The sequence below is a fragment of the Pongo pygmaeus genome, chromosome 10 (genome assembly GCF_028885625.2).
Source record: "Pongo pygmaeus isolate AG05252 chromosome 10, NHGRI_mPonPyg2-v2.0_pri, whole genome shotgun sequence".
NCBI lineage: Eukaryota > Metazoa > Chordata > Mammalia > Primates > Hominidae > Pongo > Pongo pygmaeus.
Window position 1 is genome coordinate 5,651,227 of NC_072383.2, and position 26,169 is coordinate 5,677,395.

The following is a 26,169-nucleotide window of genomic DNA, read 5'->3' on the forward strand; positions in this document are numbered from 1 at the left end:
ATAATTGTATAAGTTCATCAATTTATGCTGCTATAGGAGACCTGCTCTATGGATGACAGCATTCCCTAATTACTAGCACTTCAAAATAAGGCGACTTTGCACTGCAAGGGGTGGAGTAGGTTGTCCCCACTAAATCAATACCACAAGGATGTCTGGAGAGTTTTCATGAAAGGTAACGTCTGCAGAGTCCAACTGACAGCCCATCCCCACACCCACCGGGCCTAGAAGGTCCTCACTACAGGATCACTTCTTTCATTCTTCCTTCTTAAGAAAACATTCATAGAGCACTTACTGTACGCCAGGCCTTGTGGTGAAGTGCTGTCAATCAGTAAGACACAAATCTCACCCTCAAGAAGCTTCCATCACAATTTAGTGAGTATCATGACCCTGGGCCATTGGTCTTCAGGTGAGAAGAACCGACAATCACATCATTTATTTATCTGAATGAAATCGTGATAAAACTTTACCAAGAGATTCTTTTGGGACTTGTCACTAAACTCTTCCGGTATTAAACTTGGGCCTACATCTTTCTGATCAGGAGGAAAAGTCAAATGGCTGCAAGTGTCCAGAGAACTTAAGCTTGTAGCTCTTAAAGCAAATGAAGAATTTCCTCTCATCAGGCCCTGAGGAAAACCCCACGACAGGGCTGTGAGTGGCCTGCGGCAATGGAGCTTTGAAGCCCCATTTTGGGGTAGGGGACAGTGATGATTAATGTCATGGCCAATTCTTGGGCCAGTTTTCTTTCATCCCCTCCGAGATGGGGGAGTGGGAGACGATCCCTGAAGTCCTTCTTAGTAAGCCCTTCAGGAAAAGGTTTGATATTGGAGATTCCCTCGAAAGCCGGCTGCTCCCCTCCCAGGTTTCTCCAGCTTAATCCCTCCCTCTCAGGTTTCCCTTTGTCTGGAGCCAGCCCATCCCCACATCCACCGGCCTGAGGAGGCTCCCCACCCCCACACGCCTCCTCAGGCTGATCCCAGCCTCCCTTCACCTCGCGGCCCCTCCCCCAAGCCTGCTGGGCCCCAGCCCAGGTTCCAGCTCAATTTAGAAAAATGTAAATATAATACATCTCCCCCTGCTGCCTCCCTCCGTTGATGACCTGCCCCACCATTCCTACTGACAGGCCCAGAGTGGGCTCAGCGCACTTCCTGTCTGCATGGGTGGTCCTGGGGATCTCAGGGAAAGAGGCTGACAGCTGAGAGCTGGGCAGGGGATCACCATGTCAAGCACACCAGAGGCGGTGGGCAGCTTTGGTTTCATTGCTCTCATTTTTGTTCAAAGTCCAAGACATGGGCCCTTCTGGAATTGGGGAGGTCTAGCCAGTTGGGAAGGAAGGAGGAAACCTCACTTCATTCCATCCTTCCACAGAAGCCCAAGTTCCTATAGGTCTTGAAGAAAGTCTCCCACGGAATGGTCTGGAAAGGGGCTCTAACCTCGATTCCACTAGTGAGTCATCTGGGTGACCTTAGGCAACTCACATTACCCTGGGCCTCTTGGCTTTGAGGTGCATTGTTCAACTAGGATGTATGAACTACCATGTCATCACTGGAAGGCACCCGGAAGGTCAGCTGGTCTCGTGGTCTGAAACTTATTATTCCTGTCAAGACACTCAATGAAAAATGATGACCTGCACTTCCATTTGTGTATGCTGAAACGTCCCTTCCTCAAAAAACATCTAGAAATCTAAGAAAGTGAGGGTGGCACTGACTCTGTTTTACCTTGTATTTCTAAAACATTGGCAGTAGTGCATTACTTGTGACACACTGCACAATTGGTTTTGACCACAGACCAGTGGGTTGCATCACTGCAGGGAAAAACCCATTCTCTGGTCTAATTCCCTATAATTTCCAGGAAAAAAGGGAAGCCAGGGAAATTATACGACGTCATGCCCTAGGGCACACTGCGAGATAGAAGCAGAGCTGGATTTGCACCCGAGTCTCACCTGACACCCTGGGAACATGGGAAGGAGAGACGCTCACTCGGCCTACAATGATCATGTAAAGATAAAAGAGGCAGCAGATGTGAAGGGGCTTTTACTTCAAAGACAAGGGTGCAGAGAAATCAGAAGTAATGATATGGTGACTACCGCCAAATCTTAGTTATCCATGGAGATGGCAGAAACTATTGCCCCCAACGAAGTTCTGACATCTGCTGTGGACTTCAGTCTTCTCTCCCACCAAGCTAGTTCCCAGAGCTGCTACTATCTTTGAACTGCATGGGTGGGTTCACATTATACCTTCTCTTATTTCCCTGGCTTACTCGCTAGAAAGGAATGCTTAATAGGCCTGGGATGGGGGAGGGGAGGAAGCAGAGGAAGAAAATGGGTGGCAGGAGAGGGAGACAGGGAAGGAGGAAGAGGAGAAAGAGAAATAAGGATAACCACCTCTCTTGATAATCCACTCACTGGATTATCAGCCCATAAATAAATGAGAATTGACCACAGCTCAGCATCACTAGAAAGTGAGATTCTGTTAGCCTAGGTAAGAGAAAGCTGAAGACATAAATGATACACTCATTTATTCAGTTACCCCCCTTTACAGGCTTACCCAATATGTTTTTAGTGCCTATGCCCTAGGGGGGGTGCTGGGCAAGGCCCTGCAATTTGAAGAATTGGCCCTTGGGAAATTAATTACCAAAGGCATCTCTATTTTAGGAGACAGCTTGTCTGAAATCCTGTGGGGCAGGGGGAAGGGGGAGGTGGTAAGGAGCAGGTGACACGAGAGCTGGATTTGGATGCGTGCATGAGAAGGCGCAGGCAAGTCCAGGGCCGGAAGAGCACTCAGGACAGACAGGGCAGGAGGGAGCTGTAGGGTGCGGAGGATTCACTTTCCTGGACCACAGGACATGGAGAAGGACCTAGGATTAAATAAAGGAGAAGGATGCTCTGGGAGGGCCTCGCTAGGAGCACGGGAACCCTGATGGTTTTGGACACCGGAGGGATATGACCAACACTACACCTCGGAAGGAATAAATGAGGCAGTGGCGAGACGGTGGTGGCTGCAAGTGGCTGTGTTGAGGATGTAGTTAAAAAAAAAGAAAGAAAGAAAGAAAAAGCACCAGGGAGGAGGCAGAGCAGACAGAGCAGATTCCTAAGATACCCAATGGCAAGCTTGTCCAACCCCTGGCCCATGAGCTGCATACGGCCCAGGACAGCTTTGAATGTGGCTCAACACAAATTTGTAAACTTTCTTAAAACATAATGAGATTTTTTTTTGCTCATCAGCTATCATTAATGTTGCTATATTTTATGTGCGGCCCAAGACAATTCTTCTTCTTCCAATGTGGCCCAGGGAAGCCAGAAGATTGGACACCCCAGCTCTAGAGGAAAGATCGCCAACACAGCAAGCCCACTGGACGGGAGGCATATAGAGACGGAACAGAGAATGAGCAGTGATGTTGGATTTCTCAGCCAGGGGCCTGGAGGATGGTGGGGCCATTAACGTGGCAGAGAACTGAGAAAACAGTTAAGGGGATGAAGCCTGCAGGCAGAAAGGCTTAGAAATGTTTCCCCTGAAATGGATTCTCGACTGGGCCCTTCCCTGCCTTGTCTGAAGTCTCGAGACAAGCCTGGGGCAGTAAGTGGGAGAAGAGCCTCCGGCATCCAGTTCAGAGTTTGCTTGGCCTCAGTAGGTGGTTTCTAAAACCCAAAGACAAGGCCAAAAGAATGAGGAGAGCAGGCGATCTTCGAGAACACCTCCCTGCTGGTCAACCAGAAGCTGCAAAGACCTAGCCTCTGCAGCAAGCAACACTAGGCGAACTATTTTCTAGAACAGTAGGTCCTTTCTTGTAACTGTCTGTTTGCCCATATGGGGACCAATGGAATTTCCCCTTTGTCCCGGGAAGGTCTGCTGAAAAATCAAGTCACGATAAGGCAGATTAATAAGAGAAAAAACTAGCGGCCGGGCGTGGTGGCTCACGCCTGTAATCCCAGCATTTTGGGAGGCCAAGTCAGGCAGATGACCTGAGGTCAGGAGTTTGAGACCTGGTCATGGTGAAACCCCATCTCTACTAAAAATACAAAAAATTAGTCGGGCCTGGTGGGGATGCCTATAATCACAACTACTCGGGAGGCTGAGGCAGGAGAATCGCTTGAACCTGGGAGGCGGAGGTTGCAGTGAGCCAAGATTGCGCCACTGCACTCCAGCCTGGGCAACAAGAGCGAAACTGTCTCAAAACAAAACAAAAACTACCAATTTATTACTGCTATGCACACGGGGAAAATCACAGAGAGATTGGCCAGTATCCCAATGTAGTACAGGTGCTTACATACCCTGCTTCTTAGGGGAAAGAGCGTGGGAAGTGCGGATGATTTTAGGGGAATAGTAAGTGATTTCAGAGGAATTTCATGGGCTTAAAGAACGTGCAATGGTTTGGGGCAAAGTCTATTGAATCTGCAGAGCAGACAATGATTTGTGACAAAAGTCTGTCCAGGTTTGTTGACCGACTTTAGTCTTCTTTCCTGCAATGTGGGTTCAGTTCATGAAAACTCAGGGAAGGGATTGGAGGTAATTGTTCTTTTCTTTAGTAGGTCCAGACTTTTAGGCAGCTAAGGGAAATTCAGCCTGTGTTGAGAGAGGTAGAGGACTGAGAGAAGGGTGGGAGAGATTGTTCTCCTTGGTGGGTCCCACCGGTCTTTACATACATAGGAGGAAAATCTCCTTTAGCATTGTTCATCTCTAGGATCTTTAAATCAAAATACTTACTATGCCAGGGAGTCATACTTTGGGGTGAAGTTCCCTGAGCTCCTTCACACATCTCTCTCTCACACCAGACCCTGAAACTCTGGAGGGAACAGACATGTCTGTTGTCTCTGTGTCCCCAGTGCCTGGCAGCAGTGCAGACACCACAGCACTGCCCCGGGGGAGGGCAGGAGGGGGGTCACTGCAGAGGCAGGGATGTGGCTTTGGAGTTGAGGTCAGAGCCAAATCTGAAAGAGATTATCTCACCCTGTCCACTAACACTAATGACTTGACCCCTTAAGGGAAAGGAATAAATTAAAATCAGAGGTGACTTTTCTTTGAGGGAAACTCTGATAATAAACATGGTTCACTTTGGTCTTAGGAGACTAAAATTATTGCACATTAAAAATTACACAAATATGTCCATAGTGAAGAAGGTGGCCCACAGGTTATGGGATCAAGAGAAGCGGGACTTCTATTTCTCTAACAATGAAGGAAAAGGACTTAAGAGGCCATTCATTTAATAATTATTTCATTGAGTTATCAGGTTCTAGTACCCATGCTGAGTGTTGTGACTAGAGAGGAATGACATTGTCCCTGTCCCCAAAGCACTCACATTTTTGAAAGGATGCAGGTACAGGAGAAGAGGGGAAGAGAAAAACTGAGGATGGGAGAATGAGAAAATGGTGCCAAGAGCAAATGTGTCTGAGCCTGCAACACTCAGCAAGCAGTCACGGGTAGGCGACATGGCATAGGCAAATTGGACATGAGAGTGTGAGATAACTAGATACACACATGCGTGCCTGCAAGAAGATGCAAAACAAGAGCCAGCTTGGGATGACCTCATCTGCTGTACTGGGCGTGTGAACTTTATTTGAAAAGAAGTCAGTAGCATTGAAGGATTTTAAGTAGAAAAATGAAAACAGTCTGGTTTGCATCTTTTAAAAGCCATTCTAAAAAGCAAGAAGGAAAGGTAGAAGGAGTGAAAAAGAAGCAGGGAGTCAACTTAGGATGCACTTCCAGTAATTCCAAGGAGAAATGGTGAGGGTTCAAACAAGAATCCAAAATTCTCAGCAGAGGCAAAGTCAGCGAGGTAAGTATCCACAAATAGAAACTCTCCCCAGTTAGGGTTGATGCAAAGTCAGAAAGTAGTCATGGAGGTTAAGAGTCCACAGACGTTCCTCCTGAACACAGAAGCTCAGACTTGCCATTTCAGCAGACAACCTGAATGCGGCCGCAAGAGCTTTAACGTCTGGTCTCCATGAGGAACCTGCCCTATGCATTTCCCTGGCACGGTGATTTCTACAGGCCTTGGTGCACACTTCCAGAGAGCAGGAGAGGCTGGGGGCCTCTGCCTTTCAAAATAATTATCTGGCTTTTACTCCAAATAAATGAATAAGTAAACATGCAATCGCGGATGCACTTCCCTTTCTGTGAGGGTTTGACAGGATATAAGCTCACGACCAAGAAAAATAAGATCTGCTCTCATGACTGTGTGAATGAATGACAGAAGAAATTCATCTCATCTCCCACAGTAATAGCCCAAGGGCCTCAAAATTGTGGTTGCATTTAAGAAGCTGGGGGAAGGCTCTAAGGGAGATAATTGAATTCCTGAGGCAGGATTATAATAGCGATTATTTTTTGGATGACTAGAGGAACAAAAGCTTGTGGGTTTTAGATAAACAGATGACAAAAAGAGCCCATCTGAGAGTCCAGACTTGTCAATAGAGCCCTGAGGGCTTAGAGTTTACTGAAAGGACAAACATCTTGGAGTGTTTAGAGCTCAGGCTTCTGATTCTTAAGTATGCCTTGGGGTCTGGTACCCTCATTCTTTAACAGTTAGGGCACAGCCTACACTCACAGTACAGGAAGAACCTCCAGAGATCACTATATTCAGGAGCTTCAAACTGTTTTGAGTCAAAAACTTTCTAGATTTGAGAGAAACTGAACTCTGGACAATAACAACGGTGGCCAATGTTCACTGACAGTCTACATGTGGAAGCACTGTTTACCACTCTACATGCATCAACTGATTCCCAGAATAGTCCTATGAGGTAGGCGCTATTATCATCAAACTACTTTTCAGATGGGAGAATTGGACCTGGCTGACTTTAAGCCTCAAAACCAGAGTCATGTAGCTAGCATGCAGCAGGGTTAGGTTTGAAAGCCCAGTGGTTCAACGGCAGCACCCACCCCTATCCACACTTAGCTGCTAGATGAACTTTAATGAGGGTTATTCTGCAGCCCAGTCTTTGTACTTGAGAAAAAGTATGTCCTTAAAGGATTAAGAGGATAGTCCAGAGATAAAAGAGATGAATGAAACCTAATCCAGAAAACGCTGTCCTCACACTTAATAAAATATGAAATAAAATAGCCATGTCTCTAAAACACATCTCTTAAGATTGAAAGTCACAGCAAAATGGACTAAAGAATTCTGTGAGCCAATCCAGCTTGAAAAACCTCTGTATGATTCCTCTTCCAGATAAGATTGCATCAATATCAACTGAATTGTTGACTCAATCAATATCAGGAACAACCTGAATTGCTGAAGAGACTGTCCTGGTCTCCAGACTTGCTCCTCCCTCTAGGTGCTTAATAAATGTCTGACGAATGAATTGATAAGTGAATTCTTGCACCTGTGTTTCCTCTTTTCCTCCTGAGCCTTACTATCCCTCCTCTGCACTTGCTACCCAATTTCCCAAGCAAAGAGTATACAGTCACCACATTGGCCAAGATTTTACAACTGCTCCATATGGTCTGATGCGAAATGCAAACCTGTCTGGTCTTCACGGTTCTCCACTAATCCCAGGTCTGTATCTGAACCCTCCATACCTCAAAACTACCATTTGCTTTTCCTTGTCAACAGTTACTCGTGGCCAGGTGTGGTGGCTCATGCCTGTAATCCCAGCAATTTCAGAGGCCAAGGTGGGAGGATCGCTTGAGTTAGAGACCAGCCTGGGCAACATAGTGAAACCTCCCAGCTACAAAAAATCAAACAAATTAGCCGGGTTTGGCGGTGCATGCCTGTAGTGCCAGTTACTAGGGAGGCTGAGGTGAGAGGGTCACTTGAGCCTGGGAGGTCCAGGCTGCAGTGACCCATGATGGTGCCACTGCACTCCAGCCCGGGTGACGTAGCAAGACCCCGTGTCAAAACAAAACAACAACAACAACAAAAACAGTTACTCATGGCCAGGAGACTCGCTGCACTTGCCAGTCCTTTTCCTTGGAATGCTCTTCTCTGTTCTCATCATCTATATGTAGATCTCCAGAATCAGAAGAGATCTTGGGATTACTAAATCAATCTCCCACCTACAGCTGGAAATCTCTTTAGAATATCCATAGTTCACCATCAATTAAGCCCTGCTTTGAAAATGTAAATCCTTTACTTGTCTTGTAAAGTTATTATTATAGAGTTAACTCTGTCAAGAAACCTTTTCTCATTAATTAATGCATGCATTCATTCATTCATTCCCTCATCTTTGTGTATCAGACATACCGAGTGTTTGAGTTGCTTTTTTTTAGAGATGGGGTGTCACTCTGTCACCTAGGCTGGAGTGTGCAGTGGCACAATCATAGCTCACTGCAGCCTCAGACTCCTGGGCTCAAGCAATCCTCCCACCTCAGCCTCCCAAGTAGCTAGGACTATAGGTGTACAACACTACACTCTATTGTTTTTTTTCTTTTCTTTTTTTTTTTTCCTTTTTGTAGAGACAGGGTCTCACTATGTTACTCAGGCTGATCTTGAGCTCCTGGCCTCAAGCAATCCTCCTGTCTCAGCCTCCCAAAGTGCTGGGTTTATAAGCATGAGCCACTGCACCTGGCCTGAGTGTCTGTTATATGCCAGGAAATGTGCTGGACTCTGGAGGCTGTGAAGATGAATAAACCATGGTCCCTACCCACTGCTCTTTAGAGTCACCCCTTGACTGGGTTTGTTGAAGAACACATATGTAAGCAATACTACCATAATTCAGTAAGATGCCATCAGCGTCTGTACCAAACACAATACTAGGACAGAAACAAATGATGATTTCTCTCAAGAGGAACTGGGGCTTGACCTGAGAAGACTTCCTAGAGGAAGCACCGTGTAAAACTAAGCTAAGGATGAGTCTAGAATATTCAGGTCAACAATGTGGAATGGAGTGGCATAGGGGGCTGGGAATCCCAAGCTTCCTATACACTGATAATTCTTTCATATCACATGACTTCAGGATTCAGGATATTAAGTGTTTTATACTCACTGAAAGGGTATTCTCATATATTGCCCATGCCTGGGTGAATTGTTCTTATTCTTTCCGAAAGCAATTTGGTAAAATGAATCAAGAACCATAGAATGACCATACCTAATCACACCTATGTGAATCTATCTGGGTGAAATAATAATATAAATAAAAGATTATATGCACAAAGATAGTGCTTATAAACCCAGCACTTTGGGAGGCCGAGGCAGGAGGATTGCTTGAGGCCAGGAGCTCAAGATCAGCCTGAGCAACAAAGATAGAGGATTAAAATAGGGAGAATTGTTAAATAAGCCTTCACTGGAAGATAGACAAGTGAACTATGGCACGCTTATTAAAGGGATTATTACACAGCTATTCATTTTGAAAGTTATGTGATAACTTAAAATATTTATCCATATAATGGGAAATAAAAAATAAATGTGTGAGTATGATCACAATTTTATTTTTAAATTCATGTACATACAAAAAGGGTCTAAGAAACAGCACCAAAATGGTTTAAAAAAATTAAAAGGTTGGATTTGGGAGACATGTTATCTTCTGTTTTCAAGATTCCAGGTATAAGATTGTTTTATTAATTTTAAGGTGTGGGGTTTGGGGTTTGTTTTTCTTTCTGGTTTTTCAGTCTATGGTCTGAATCTCACTCTCTACAATCTTGGTGTGAATTCCTTCCCAAAGTCACCAAGTAAATCTTCTAGTTCTTTACTTTTTTTTTTTCATTCTTCTCATTTCTTGGTAGCACCCAAGTTGAAACACATAATAACATGGTAGATGTGTATTCAATGGCATAGCCCTGACAAAGTAGAGTATATTTCCCTAACTCTGCCTTCCTCAGGCTTCAAGACCATTAAGAGGAATAACACTGGACACTTAATACACAGCTTTTGTATGTGTTAGGCCCTCTTCTAAGCACTGTATTAGCACTAAGCACTAAGACCCTCTTCTATTCACAAATACTAATTCATTCACTACTCATGACAATCCTACGATATTATTATCTTTTTTTAATAGGCAAGCAAATCGAGACACATAGGGGTCTTGATAAGGGCAAGTGGATAACTTACACAGGGTTACCCAGCCAGTTGGTCAAAAGCTGGGATTTGAGCCCAGGAAGTATGGTTCAAGGGTCTCTGCTCCTCTTTGTTGTATTTTAATGTTTTATTTCTCTTTTTTTAACTTTTAAGTTTAGGGGTGCAAGTGCAGGTTTGTCACATAGGTAAACTTGTGTCATGGGGGTTTGTTGTACAGATTATTTCATCACCCAGGTATTAAACCTAGTACCCATTAGTTCTTTTTCCTGATCCTCTCCCTCTTCTCATACTCCACCCTCTGATGGGCCCCAGTGTGTGTTGTTCCTCTCTGTGTGTCCATGTGTTCTCATGGTTTAGCTCCCACTTATAAGTGAAAACATCCAGTATTTGGTTTTCTGTTCCTGCATTAGTATGCTAAAGATAATGGCCTCCACCTCCATCCATGTTCCTTCAAAGAACATGAACTCATTCTTTTTCACAGCTGCATGGTACTCCACAGTGTACTACGTTTTCTTTACCCAGCCTGTCATTGATAAGCATTTAGGTGGAATACATTCTTTGCTATTATGAACACCACTATGTACATAAACTAGAAAATTTTAGGGTCTCTGCTCTAATCACTCAAAAGAGGAAGCTTTGAAATAGCTGAACAGACAGGTTGACAAGCATGTGAAAGCCATACAGCTAATTGGTGGCAGCGGAAGTGGGACCACTGGTGTCAGAGGGTGGAGGCAGACAGACAGATCTCAGGGGTTCCTAATGTAAGCCCTTTCCCAAATGGAAGTCCCAATCTCTGGCAGCACTTTCTTTCGTTCTGGGTGAGAGGATGGCAGATGTAGAAGGGCATCTGAAATATGAGCAATCACCTTTGTGTAAATACAGCATCAGAGAGGGATTAGAGGTAGCTTTTAGCCAAACATGAAAAGCATAAAAGGACTACACGTTTCCTTAAACCAGGTCTTGATATTTTCTTTACCTATTGTTTCTGAAGCAGACTTAATGATTGTTTCTTCTCTGGTGAGTTGTTTCAGATTACAAAGTTGAAGCTTTCCCTAGAATTGTAGACATCCCAGGGCTAGGACAATATTTCCATGGCCATCTGATCTAGACCCTGCCCATTACTCCACTGCTAACAAACACATGCAATTTCTTATAACAGAATAGGAGGAATGCCCATTAGAAATGACGAGTGAGGTATCCTGTGCACAAAAAGGTACTGACAGTCCTCTGCTACAAGTGACTAGGTGAAGGGAGCAGGAGCCATATGCAAACACAATGATAGGTGCAATGATACTAAGTACTGAATTAAACACTGAGTGATTTTTTTGATGGATCTTATTGATGGTTCCCCATTGAGTAAATGTTTACAATGTTTAGACATTATAGCTAAGATTTTTATTTATTTATTTTTGAGACAGACTCTCACTCTGTTGGCCAGGCTGGAGTAGAGTGACACAATCTCAGCTCAGTGCAAGCTGCATCTCCCAGGCTCAAGCAATTCTCGTGCCTCAGCCTCCCAAGTAGCTGGGATTACAGGTGCCTGCCACCATTCCTGGCTAATTTTTGTATTTTTAGTAGAGATGGAGTTTCACCATGTTGGCCAGACTGATCTCAAACTCCTGACCTCAGGTGATCCACCCGCCTCTGCCTCCCAAAGTGCTGGGATGACAGGCATGAGCCACTGCACTTGTCTTATACCTAGGCTCTTGATCTTTGGTATCCTATGTTTTTAATTCATTAGCCCCAAGTCTTGGAAAGAGGCTTCTCAAACATCTATCCCAATAGAAGATCAGGATTATAGTCAAGTAGCCAAGAGTGCAAAGGCAGCTGGCCTAAGTTGGGACCCTTCTCATAATAAAGAACTCATGGCTTCCAAGCCACATCTAAAATGATTGTGTTCCATCAGCCTGTACTACGTGTGCTCCTGCCTTCAAGCCTTATCCAAAACAACTAGAGGCTCTGCAACTAGAAATACACCTCTCACTCCCTACTGAAATAGACCCAACTTTTTGTTAAAAAGCTTTCATCTTATCCAGCCTTATCTGATCAAAATAGGGGACGCTCTTATATATTCTCCAAGTCAAAATGTAGATATCCTTGACCCAAGTGTCATCGGATACTTTCCATGAAGACTTTCATGGAAACTATATTCTTAAATTTCAGATTGTACTATTTCCCTTTCAGGTTTATCAATAATAGAAACCATGGGAAGGGGCCTGAGAGATCAAACTTTAGTTTATAGATGAGGAGAGGAATCACAAGGAAAAGAGAACATCATCTTAGAATTATCCACCAAACTGTTGACTGAGCTGCTCCAGGTTCTCCTTCCAGGTCTCTTTCTGCCCCATTCTTCTCAACTTTCATGTGGCACTGAAGGGAACACTGAATAGCCATGAAGCTCATGAAGAAGCAGAGGCTGTCCCAGTCATTTTCCCCAATCCCCTATCTTCCCCCTTCAACCCCACAGACCCCTTGTCTGAACCTGCCCCCAGTGGAAGGCAGGACCATGGGTTCTCACTCATTTCCATGTACTCCGGAGTCAGTCCTGTGTATGGTTCCAAGCTGTAGTCTAGGTCCCACTGCTCTGGATGTTTCGAATGGGCAGAGTCAGTTTCTCCAGCTTCGGTCTCATCTTTCAGCTTTCGAAGTAGCTTCTTTAGCTTCCTGGAAAAGAAATGGATTAAGTTACAAAAAGCCTCTGGAGAACAGGGTTGGTTTTGCAGACAGAAAAAAGAAAAAGAACACAAAGTTTTGACACTAAAGCCATCTCTGATCCAAAAACAAGTAGAGATAGAGAGACACTAAAGAGACTACTTTTCTCCTAAAGACAACCTGAGGAAATCCTTTATCAAGATCGTGCAGACTCCCTCCACAAAGGATGAGGTTTCTTCAAACCCCAAAAACCTTTTGAATTCTTCCTGCTGTCTGACAAGCAACAAGAGAGTTGGCCCTTCCTGCCAATGCTGAGATGGCACCAGTCCTATTGTCCAACAGGTGATCTATCCACCCTCTTCATGGGGGATCACAGGAGTGTTCTCCTCCTAGGTGAAACATTTTTCAAGTCTCAATAACATTAATAGCATCATCTTTCCATTAAAGCCAAGCTAAACATTGCCCACCACTGCTATGGACTGAATGATGTCTGCTGAAATTCATTTGTCGAAGCTCTAATCCCCAATGTGACTGTATTGGGAGATATGACTTTTAGGAGGTAATTTAGATTAAATGAGGTCAAAAAGGTGGGGTCCTAATTCAATAGGATTGGTGGCTTTATGAGTACAGGAAGAGAGAAAGGGATATCTCAAGACCATCTGAGGACACAGAGAAAAGGCAGCTACCTGTAAGAAGAGCCCTCATCAGAAATTCAACCCTTTTGGACTTTGATCTTGAACTTTTCAGCCTCTAGAACTATGAGAAAATAAATTTCTGTCAGTTAAGCCTATGGCATTTTGCTACAGCAGCCTGAGCAGACTAAGACAACCACATTCAGGATTTTTTTTTGGTCTAGAATGATAAGAATGGCCCAATTTCTCAGGGTTGAAATAAGAATTAAGTGAAACAATGTTTATACAGTCCTTAGCACAATATCTGGACATAGTAAGCATTGAATAGATGATACTTATTATTATTTTTAATACCGAATGCTAAAATACACCTTCGGGTGGAGTTATTTCATACTTCCCGTTGATGCACAATGTATAGGGAATGGAATTGCAGTTTTTGCAATTACTTTTTAATGGCAAAAACTGCAATTACTTTAAGCAGCAACCTAGTAGTTGGGAGACAGTAAAATGGTAAGAATCAAAGACTTGAAGTGTTTAAACGGGATTTTGAAGTCCATGCTTCATCTGGATGTAGGAACCTCCCCATGTGCCCCAACATTCTTCACCCAAGACCACCCAACCCCTGTGTAGATATTTCCAGAGGAGCACTTCTGGTATGATTAGGCATCCCATCCTTGTTTGAAAGTGCCTCTAACAGCTAATGAAAATCTAATAGTTCAAAATAATGTTTGGATCAGTTTCTGGTCTAATATTCCTATTTCCCATCAAGAGGATGTAGTATAGTGGATAAAAGTCTCATCTTTGGTGTCAGAAATTGTATAAAACCAGATTTCACAAATCTCCAACTATATGTCCATGGGCAAGTTATTACAACTCTATAAGCTTCAGTTTTCTTATCTTTAAAATGGAGAAATAAATATTAACTTGCCCATAGGGTGAGTTAAAAGACAATCTATACAGCATGCTTCATTTAGGGCTTGATACATGTTAAGAGCATGTACCAAGATAGATGCTCTGATAGACATTTATCAAGATAAATAAAGATAGACAAATATATCTATCATTGTCCCTATTATCATCTTTATCACAGAAGGATTTAAACAGTGAGCTGAAATTCTTTAGACTTTCATAAGAAAAATTTCATAGTAAAAAATTTCTAAGAAAAAAGTAAGCAATAATTCTGTGATAATAAAAAAATTGAAAAAAAACTAGATGGAGCCTACAGATTCTGAAGCTAAATATGTGGGCTGGTTGTGATCCTGTCTGTGAGTCAGAACAGAAGGAGAGGATGCAGGAAAAATCAAAGAGAGAGAGAGAAGAAAAGAAGAAAGGAAAGTGAGGGAAGTCTAGAACCAGAACTCAAAGTGAGACTTCTTCTCCAGGAACAGTAATCAGATGACCTGTTCAAATCTTTAGTAAAGAATTAGTGGTTTTGATTATACATACAAAATTGAATACAAACATATATTTATCCACTTCTGAAATGCCACTAAAATACCAATGAATGAATTTAAAAATGTATAAAACCACAAATTAATGAAAATAGTCATGAATATAGTAGTGTGTGAGGAATGTTGATGAATATCTTGGAAGATTGACAGCGTAAGAGGGAGTCAGCAAAGCTGTGTGGCTGATATCAACTGTTCACAGTGGAAGATGACAGAGAGAAACAAGCCAACTCATGCTATAAAATCTCAGAAAGGCTCAGGAGTTGGAGGCACCAGGTGTGCCCACAGCAGGGGGTGGTGACTGGTCAAAGCTCTGCTTAAGGAATAGTAGACGCCAATGTCTCTGTACGCATGTTTCCTAGGTGACTAGCACTTCCCAATACCAACAGGAGCAAGAAGTTTATTCTGAAGAGAAAAATGAACCAGGAAAAATCTAGATCCAAAATGAATTCAATAAAATAACAGAAAGATTAAAATCAATACTATCTCTCGGAAAAAAAGTAGAACAGGCATAGAAATGGACAATAGGAAAGAAAAGATTAAAAAATTAATTGACCTAGGAACTCTTTTTTTTTTTGAGACAAGAGTCTTGCTCCATAGCCCAGGATGGGGTGCAGTGGTGTGATTTCGGCTCACTGCAACCTCTGTCTCCCAGACTCAAGCTATCATCCCACCTCAGCCTCCCAAGTAGCTAGGACTACAAGCATGCACCACCAGGTCCAGCTAATATTTTTTGTATTTTTAGTAAAGTCAGGGTTTCACCTGTTGCCCATGCTGGTCTTGAACTCCTGGGCTCGCATGATCCACCCACTTGGGCCTCCCAAAGTACAAGGATTACAAGCATGAACCACCACACCCGGCCTGAAACTCCAACACTTAATCAAAAAGAGAAGATAGAGAAAATGGTGGGGAAGAAAGTACAAAAGAAATATAAGAAAATGTCCCAGAGGTGAAGGACATGCATTTTCTGATTGGAAGGACCCACTCAACATAATGGTGAAAAAAAAGCCTCCAGCAAAACATATCGTCATGAGATTTCAGAACTCTAGGAATGATGGAAAGGATTCTAAAAACTTCCAGATCCAGAGAAACAAACACAGATCCTCTGCAAATAATTGGGAATCAAAAATAGGTTGCAATTCTCCAGATCATCCCTTGACACTAGAAGACTCTGCAGAAATGTATTTACATTCAGAAGGCAAATAATTTTCAGCATACACTCCCATACCCAGCCAAAGTATACATGAAAGTCAAAGACAGACTAAAGACACTTTTAAGTATGCAAGGTTTTAAAAAAATGAACTTTCTATGCATGCATCCATTCTCATGAAGCTCCTGGAGGATGAATTTCACCAACCAAAGACATAAAGCAAGGAAGAAAACATACAGAATCCAGCAAACAGAAACCCCATAAAAGAAAGTAGGTATTGAAGCTAACTCAGATTGATAGCTCTATAGAAGGTTTAGTGAATGAGCAGCTCCAGTTTGCACGGGAGAACAGAGGATTCCTAGAAATCATCTCCAGGAAAAAAAAAAAAATGTGACTAATAAGACAGGTGATGTGTTTGATGAAGTAATCTCACTGGCAATGGGGACATTTAAACAAGAGTGACCAATAATGACCAATAAAACAAGAGTGACCAATATAAGAGTGTTATAAAGGGAGAAGTTTAGGTGATTATGAGAACATAAAATAGAGTCCTAACCTGGCCTAAGGCAGCAAAGTTCTCTTTGAGGAAGAGATGTGTAAACTAATTTAATTCATTAAGTTAATTTATTAAATAAATAGTTTACTCTTATTATTTAAGACTAAATAATGAAAGATGGTAGAAGAAGAAAGAGAAAGGTGAAGAGAGTGTGAGGGGCAAAGAGGTTATTTTAGGCAGGGAGAATTATTTATGCAACAGCCTAAGGCAAATGTGAAAATGGCTCATAGAAAAGACTGAAGGGAATGCAAAATGCTTGCAGCATAGAGTACAATCAAGAAAATGATGAAAGGTAGTGTAGGCTTATGGCATCAAAGGCCTTGTACACCATATTATGCAGTGGTTCAGGCAAGAGATTACGGCAGCAGAGTCTGGGATGATAGCAACAGACATGAAGGGAAGTAGATATATTTGAGACATGCATAAGAGGTAGAATTAAAAAGTGGATGGTGGATTGTACACAGAAGGGAAGGACAACGAGGAATCAGCGATGATTCTCATGGTCTTAGGGCATGTGTGTGGATGGCGGTGCAATTGCTGTGATAGAGAACACAATGTAAGAGGCAGTTTTGATGAGGTTGAGGAGGAGGAGGAGGAGGAGTTGTTCTTGCCATATCTACGTGGAGAAACCCACGAGACAACTAAGTAGAGATGTCCAGTAGGCAACTGCATATCTGTGCCTAGAGCCCTGGAACAATCTGGGACTGATGGAGATCTGAGAATCATCGTGGAAAGAGTGGCGGAAGCCCTAGGAACGAGCAATGTCAACTATGGATAGAGCGTACGTCAGAAAAGTTATGGGATGGGGTAGAGGGAAAGGAGCCTTCAAAGGACAAGGAAGGAGAGTCATGGGAACAGAAGGCAACTGTAAGACTGTGTGGCAAAGGCAAGGGAAGACACAGGGGCTATGGGAGGGGCTTTGTGGTCAAAGTCCCATCGAGTGTGGGTAGGTCAAAACAAATGCAGGGGAAAATATCCACAAATAGTCCTGTGAATTTATCATTCCCAGATTTCCTCCTGGATATCTCAGTGACCATTAAAAAAATAATAATAAAGAAAGTCCCTCCAGAGCAGAATTTAACAGGAATCCTGGAAGTTGTATAACATACAGATGGGCTTTTGGAAAACTTCAGATTATGATTCCGACCGTATGATGCACTCACTCATTAAAATAACTCCTTTGATGTTACCTCCTTGCTTTTCTTTTTTTTTTTTTTTTTAATTTGCTATTTTTCCATCCTTTTTTAATGACAAGTCTCAGAAACTCTTTCCGGAAGGCTCAGAGCATTCCCTCTGCCTGTGCCCCACAGAATCACCCCAGGACCACGGTGAGTGTCCATCACACCTTGGGCCTCCCTGCAGCAGGAATCTGGGCCCTAGACAGGTCCCTACAGACCTGGCTCCACAGATCTTTAGCCTCATTAAATAAAGAAGGCAGAACCTAGCCCTAAATGACCAAAGATGAGGAACACATCGACTTCTAAGCTATGTATTCCTATTCCTTTTCCTGATACCTGACAAGGTTCAAATTTGTTCCTTAAACTTCTGATTTATGGCCAGATTCCACTGTATTTGAGGAGAACACAGACCTCCCTCCTGTGATGGCTTTAAAGAGAGCCTGTTTTATGTCTGGAAATATAACATTTATCACATTTACAAAAAGAAAGCAGAAAGTTTATGAAATCTTACTAGCTGTGTCCAGGGGTACATTTAACAGCTATTTTTGGATATGATCTGGAGCTTTTAGTCAGAATAGAGATGGCGAGACATTTTGACCGTGGAAGTATTGATCTGTCTATCTGCTCTGTCTGTCTCAAAGCATGCCCAGGAAAGAACGTGGCACATGAAAAAGGTGGCATTTACCCTTTCACCAAAAACCCATCTCTCTGAGTGAGAAGAGCCCATCTCCAATTTTGCTTCGATGTGGACCGGAGCTAAATTTGAGATGGAATTATTGCAAAGAGTTGGGCTGTGGTGTGGCATGTGTTTCGGGGGCACTATGCATTCTGGATCCAAAGTCTATTTTGCATGAACATATATGGGAAAGGCAAGGTGCAGGGAGGGGAGGGGGGAAATTCCCATCCATGGATTCAGATAATAAATACCACAGGATCAGATTCAGCCACGCTGCTCACCATGTATGAAGTAATCTCAGAAGGAGATGCGTATGAACATCATCCTGGGGCCCAAAATGTTTAAAACCATCCAATCCTCTCTGGGAAGCATCGGCCACAACTGTGTCAGGCCCCAAGAGCCTGGGGTTGTGTGAGTGGGGGCCATCCAAAGCCAGATCACGCAACCAAGTTTTATCTATTATTATGGCATTAGTCACAGAGCTGCCTTTCAAGTGCTCGGTGACCCCATTTTACTGCCTTCCTTTGAAGCATTTTGTTTCCCATCTCCAGGGTCTCTGAGCCAGGCCTCGCAATGGTGGGGGCGGCTGCTGCCTGATGGAAGATGCCTGGACAGAGAGTGGGGCTTCCACAGTAGTCCTGTCTGGGGCACCTGCCAGAAGTAGAGGTGGCAGTTCATGCGACCCTTTGGAAGATCCTGCACTTGGCCTTGCATCTCATTAGAGGCCCTTGGGAAGGAGTTATTTAGTTATTTCCTTTGCTGATCTTGTTCAGTCTCTCTCATTACCACCAAGAAAAAAAATCTTTGGCCTGCTACTGGTATGCCTTTGACAACTCCCAGGGTTTGCACTCTCATTTTTTACAAAGAGAAGGCAGATCTTAGTCGGAAAGCCTTGGAGAGGAAATAATGTCATTGATTGCTTAATAATAATGGTTTGTTTTTGTTGTATTTCTTTTCACATCATTTCCTATTTATGGAAACTGATGGTGTTAGTTTTCCAATTTCAGAAATGTGAGGATTTTAATTAAAAAGCGAGTTGGTTTGGTGGAAACTAATATGCAAATAGCTGTTTGCGTAGATAATGGGGGGAAATTTAAAAGTTGATTCAAAAATGACTGAAGAGTGGGAAGCAATGTTCTAATTCAAGAAGCCTGCTAGATTGTAAGATTCTCAAGGCCATCAAAATTATGTTTTTTTTCAATACACATACATGCACACACACACATGCATGTTTGTGCACATGCACATACAGAATCTAATGAGAATGTTGCACCTTCAGAGAAAGAGATAAATTATAGCTGACTACCTGGCCTACTAATAAGGGTCAATTAGACACTCTTAAACATTTAAAAATTTTCTTTGGAAGAATCTTAGAAAATTGCTTTCAGAAGTAAAGGATCAACTAAAGATGATAAATCTTTTAATTGTAAATTCTTATTACAATTTTATTCCCAAATATTCTTATCCAGCACAATCACCCACCTAATTCCCCAGACTTGCCTCTATTTAAAAAAAAAAAAAAATCTGGTCTTTAAAATGAATATGTATCGCCTTTGGGGAAAGAATTCCATGTAGACTCTGAAGGTCCATAAGAGCTTACTGGCCACTAAAAGCCATTGAGCCAGGAACAGAAGAGAAAACGACTGTCCCTGAGTTGTTCTCTCCAGTTTCACTCCCTGGAGTCGCAACACTTCCAAAGCATCACCATTAAACATAAAAGCCTACACCACATGGTAAAATGTTGGCTACCTGGAAACCCCAAGAATGGTTCGTTTTTCCTCAGATGTCCACATTTTATGTTTTCTAGATAGCTAAGCATTTATCCAAGCTGGTTTTTAGTTTAGTTTTGTTTTAACGTAAAAACATTTTTTTTTAAGTTAGATGGAAATCTTTCTAGAATAACTTTGCCAAGGTGAGTATACTGTAAAGCCTGGATTTAAACCCAGATCTGGTAGGCCAGGGATCCCCAATCCCTGGGCCACAGACCAGTACCCGTCCTTGGCCTGTTAAGAACTGGGCCACACAGCAGTAGGTGAGCAGCAGGTGAGTGAGTGAAGCTTCATCTGTATTTATAGCCACTCTCCATCCTCATTCACACCTGAGTTCTGCCTCTTGTCAGACCGGTGGCGGCATGAGATTCTCATAGGAGCGTGAACCCTACGTGAACTGTGCATGCGAGGGATCCAGGTTGCGTGCTCCTTTTGAGAATCTAATGCCTGATGATCTGTCACTGTTTCCCATCACCCCCAGATGGGACTGTCTAGTTGCAGAAAAATAAGCTCAGGTCTCCCACTGATTCTACATTATGGTGAGTTGTAAAATTATTTCGTTATATATTGCAATGTCATAATAATAGAAATAAAGTGTGCAATAAATGTAATGCACTTGAATCATCCCAAAATCACACCCCACCCCTCCAGTCCATGGAAAAACTGTCTTCCAGGAAACCTGTCCCCTGTGCCTAAAAGGTTGGGGACCACTGTGTTAGGCCACCAAATCTTTGCCCTACAGATGTGTTAAAAACTACTGGGTCTAATTTTTATAATTTACATGACTCCTTCCTCACTGGCAGGCTCAATCATCATTTCTCTTCTGACTATGAAAGACTTCTTTTCTTGTTTATGTTTCATCTGTGTCATCCATGCCAGGTACTTCAACTCTGAATTGAAGGGGTCTGATTTATTGAGAGTGGAAGATCCAGTAATCATAATCACAGTGATCTCGTATGACCAAACTCAAAATGCAACCTTTATAATTATACAAATTATAAAGAACTTTGGAGATAAAAGACCCTAGGATTTGGCAAAAGAATTTTTGTTCTACATCCTTGAATTTAACTACATAATTATGTTGTACACATCCTCTGGCAGAGTAGAAATTGAAAGGAAACATCTTTTGAAAGGGAGCGGTGTGTATTTGGAATCAGCAGTGACCAGCTTTGCTCATTAGAGAGAAGTTCATAGGGTGTTAGAGCTTGAAAACACCTTACATATGTTTTTAATGCCACCATATTCATCAAGAGATGAGGACAGTTAGACTCGGAGAAGCAGCTTGCCCATGGCTTTATGAGTTACTGTGCAATGGCCATTGTTTAAAGGGTGGCACATTTTAAAACATACAAAGTATTAAGCACACATCAATCATAAACAAGAAAATTTGGCCTTCAAGGCATACACCATGTGCTATTTTCACCTGTTATGGAGTGGATGGAGTTGAGGGGTAGAGACACGCCAATGTGTTGTCCAAACACATGCCCGAGTTCTTGCCTCTCTTGTATTCTACAAAAGCCTTCTGGGTCCAGAGAGAATGAGCTAAGTGGTAGATCAGATGACCAAGGATGAAAAAATGGGCATTCCATGCCCACAAGCTGTAAATAATTCTACTCAGAGCAAAATAACAATGTACTGGGAAGGCTGGTGTTTTTCCCAGATGTTTGAATGGGGATGAAGACTTTTCTTTGTAGCAGTTGTGGAGGGGCTGGCCTCATGGTTTCAAAGGGGCCAGATGTGGCTTTGGTACCATCTGCATATTCTCTGGTTGTTTTTCCATAACAAACGATGTCTCTCTAAGATGGTAAGCTCCTAGAGAACAAGTGTCATCTGCCTGGAACAAGAACAAGCATCATCCAGCTTTGCTTGACTTTATCCCTGAGTGACTTTCTGTCAGAAAGCAGGGAATGGGGCACAGCTTCAGAGGCTGAATTTCTCAAGGTTGCTGACTTCCTGACTGATGACTAGAGGCTGGCTTAGGCAGGAGGTGGAGTGAGGCACCCAGACACCAATGATCCCGCCAATCCTCCCCAAAGAAAACACATGCCCAAGTACCCTCTGAGGTTGTCCCAGTACAAGGTCAGAAAAGCACCCTGCATGCTTAGATGACCCAGTGTCAGAAGGGAATGTTGTGGATTCTCATTCTTTGAAGCAGGGCTCTCATTAAAAATGATATTCTTTCCAGGTAAATTACATTGTCTCCATTATAACTTTAGCTCTACAAATATATTTTTGAGGAAGACCAAAAGGGAGCCTTCTCTGAGGACCAAGGGAGCAGGTGGCTCTAGTATAATTTTACATGGAATGGGGGATTGGGATATACATCCTTTAGTGGTTCCATTCAGCCCAAGCAACCTAGGACTCCACAATCTTTCAATAGATTTAGGGAGATTCTGGGCTTTTGCCCTTACCAGGTCCCTGACATGCCCCAAGACCCTGGTCAAAGAACTGCCAGCTCATTGGGCCTTACCTTCTCCACCTGTAGCACCAACTGGGTCATAGGTGTTTGTGATAAAACCAGAATTAGTCTGTTGCTTGTTTAGAAAATGTGTATATATGTTTTATACATATAAAAATTTGTATATAAATTTATATCTATATGATATATTTATATATTATATAAAAATATTTATATTTATACATAAATGTATATATACATTTTATAGAATATATCTATATTTCATATAGATATAAATTTATACACAAATTTGTATACGTGTAAAACATATATATTTATATATGTTTTATAAAATATATATAAAACAAATATATTTATATATAAAAAATATATTTATATATTTATATATAAATCTCTGACCAGGGTCTTGGGGCATGTCAGGGAACTGGCAAGGGCAAATACATGTATGTGTACATATATATATATGAAAATAAATAACATGGAAAAGGCCCAGTCTATCATGTTCATGGCCCAGCTGGCCCAGCCTATCAGAGTTGTCCGTACACACACACACACACACACACACACACACACACACACACACACACCCCCAAGGGAAATTATTTCTTTAAAGAAAATGATTACAGCCCATCTTGTAGCATATGATGGTGGCAGTCTTCTTTCAAGACAGACGCATCCTGGAAGAAACTCTCTGCTTTTTTTTTTTTTTTTTTTTGAGCGGAGTCTTGCCAGGCTGGAGTGCAGTGGCGTGGTCTCAGCTCACTGCACCCTCCACCTCCAGGGTTCAAGCAATTCTCCTGCCTCAGCCACCCGAGTAGCTGGGACTACAGGCACACACAACCACACCCAGCTAATTTTGTATTTTTTAAGAGAGATGGGGTGTCACCATATCGGCCAGGCTGGTCTCAAATTCCTGACCTCGTGATCCGCCCACCTCAGCCTCCCAGAGTGCTGGGATTACAGGGGTGAGCCACCGCACCTGGCCAGAAACCTCTCTGCTTTTGAAGACTTCTTTGACTGCTCCCAAACTCCTGACCTTTACTTATTCTGAATTCTGAATTCATACACAGAATATGCAGTTATATGTGGTCTATTTTGTCTCCCAGACTAAAAAGTTAAGCTCTGAGAAGACAAGGGCCATTTCATCTACATTTTTCTTTTACTGTCTTAGCCATATGAGCCACGAGATAGAGGCAGTGGTATCCCCTGCAAGTCCTCCTGCAGTGTAAATAGTGTTTTTCCTGGTTATGTAGCTCAGGGCCTACTCTCTGGCCTTTAAAGAATACAATATTCTCTGTCAGCCACTTTATTCTGAAACAAATGCCTTTGTTGCTTAAAGTAGCCACACTGAATTCCAACAGCTGCAGCTAAGAACCCTGGGCAAACATGAAGAAATGTATTTGGAAAGAAAGGGATTTTAAAAGGTTCATTATTGGAGGACTTCTCGAAACAATTAATGTATCTCTAAGCAGATGAAAAGTGTGTCACAGAATCTTATGGGTCCTGTCTGACGATTACATCCATCCCAGAATGGTCATCTTTAAAGTGATTTATGAAGAACCCTGGGCCTGGAACAAGCTGTCCCTGTCCATCCTACCCTCCTAAGCAGAACTGGCCCAGCCTCTCGGTTACCCCTGGGCATCTCTGTCATTCCCTAGTTCTCTGATGCTGGGCTGCCTAAAAGCATCCCCTGAAACAGATTCTCCTTCAAAACTACAAGGCAATAGGAAGGAAAGGCAGAGGGGGTTACATTTTTCTTTGACCTGTAAGCATATTTTAACTTGCTCCATCCTTCTTTTAGGTCCAGTACAAAGTGAGTCCGTGTTTATTTTCATGACTATCTAAACGCAAAACCTGATTGAAAGAAGTCCTATGACATTTTCATAAAACCCTGGGGAGCATAGGGGGGAATCCACATGATAATAACTCATTCACCAACTATTCCACCCTCCCCTCCTAAGATTATGTATTCCACATTTTCTTCTTAGAGATTGTCCTAAATGATTCCATTACATTTCAATAACTCACATTCATCTATCCACCATACTGAACGTCTCTTTTACTCACTCACTGAGAGGACAAATAGCATTAAAATATTATGCACTCTGGGGGCCAAGACATCTGACTCCTGGCTCCGCTACTTACTAGTTATGTGTACTTAAGCAAAGGGTAAATCTTTCTGAGCCTCCAACATCCCAAATCAGATTGGCAAGCAAAGTTTGCCCCATGGGGAAAGTTATTGGCAAACTGACAGAGAATTAAATCACCAAGCTGTCTAAGAAGAGGAAAGGCCATAGAAAACCTGCTGAAAGGCTGGTACTTCTGGGCTAACCCCTGGCAGCAAGGAGAGAGGTTAGAGGAGTTCATTACGTACGGGACTCCAATCTCAAAGATGTTGTTCTGGATCAACTGCTTCCCCAACATGATGATGCTGAGCTGAATGCAGAGCTCCATGAGACAGCCCCCTGGAGCACACTGCAGGGAGAAGATAAGGAAAGGACCGGTTAGAATAAAGGGGAGCTCTGAGAAGCAGGGGTGTGAATGAAGCCATGCTGTGCTGGAGATAAGAATGGGGCTGGGTTGGGGTGCCAGGCATGAAACACCAGTGGCTGTACTTGCCTCTTCCATGCGGTAACCATCGAATACATAGACGTAGCTTCCAGGCCTGCCCACAAACCTGAAATCAAACAGTGTGGGAAGAGTTAGGGGAAGAGAAAGCATGCAGGGTGGCTTGAGGACATGTCTTCTGAGGGGAATACCACCACGACTGTCCTTTTCGAAAGCACTGGTCAGGGTGAGTGCTAGATCACTCAGGGATAGGAGTGCACACCATTATCAACAAGTAATCCCCTATAACACCTGGGGCTCACTTCTTAACCCAGTCAAATGTCATAGGATAGGAATACGCTGGGCAGAAGATGAAGCTGGGCCTGGTGTGTGTGTGCGTGTGTGTGTGTGTGTGAGCCTAAACACCATGCAGTTTGGATTATCTCTAAGTGCACTGTCGTCACACCTTCTTCCCTAGCTAGTGTCAAGAACACAGCTCTGGTTGCAACTCCTTAGTAAGAGTTTCTGATTCCCAGGAAAGTGAGGGTGAGATGGACTAAAGTTGCAAACAGAGATTCCTGGGGTCAGAAAAGAAAAAATCTTGACTTCTTGCTGAAAATATTCAAAGGAATAAAAGAAGCTTGTCTCATTCCTCTTCTAAGTAGAGTCTATTTTATTGGGGGATAATAAGACTGTGCAGGTCAGGGAAGCAAAATGGTAAAAGCCCACCATGGAACCAGACAGACAATCAGAATAACCCTACTTACTTGCAGTGTCATCCCCGTGTTCACCTGTTGAAATCCTACTCATCCATTTAAGGCTCAGTGTAAGCCTTTCCTTTGCTGAAGTCTTCTTGTTGTCTCCATTCATAACTGTTCCCCCAACACTTTATACCTCTTATTATATCACTTACTGGATATAATCACTTACTGGAGATTACAGTGTGCTGTTGCTAAGACTATCTCTTCTGGTATAGCACAGCTCATCTAAGGGTCAGGATCCTTTTTTCTTGCCTAAAACGTCATATGCATGTAATTTGCTATTGCCACTAAATCTACATTGAAAGCACCAATGAAGGGTATACTTCTTAATATGGACAGTCTCTCTGCTTCCACAATTTCACGACAGCCAAGGGAAGAGGGTCCTGAGAAGGGGGCTGTGGTTTGGATGACAAACACCTCTGGAAGAAACTATCAAGTG

The 26,169-nt window shown here is 42.8% G+C and overlaps 1 protein-coding gene across 2 annotated transcripts in view; it reads right to left on the reverse strand.

Moving 5' to 3' along the window:
• ANO2 (anoctamin 2) overlaps positions 1-26,169 on the reverse strand; it is a 395,453-nt gene that overhangs the window by 23,992 nt on the left and 345,292 nt on the right. For both annotated transcript variants that reach the window (XM_054444248.1, XM_054444249.2), the window contains 3 exons: positions 25,042-25,099; positions 24,797-24,897; positions 12,461-12,606 (listed from right to left, as the gene is read on the reverse strand). In XM_054444248.1, the coding sequence (XP_054300223.1) occupies positions 12,461-12,606; positions 24,797-24,897; positions 25,042-25,099 (305 nt within the window). The remainder of the gene's footprint in view (positions 1-12,460; positions 12,607-24,796; positions 24,898-25,041; positions 25,100-26,169) is intronic.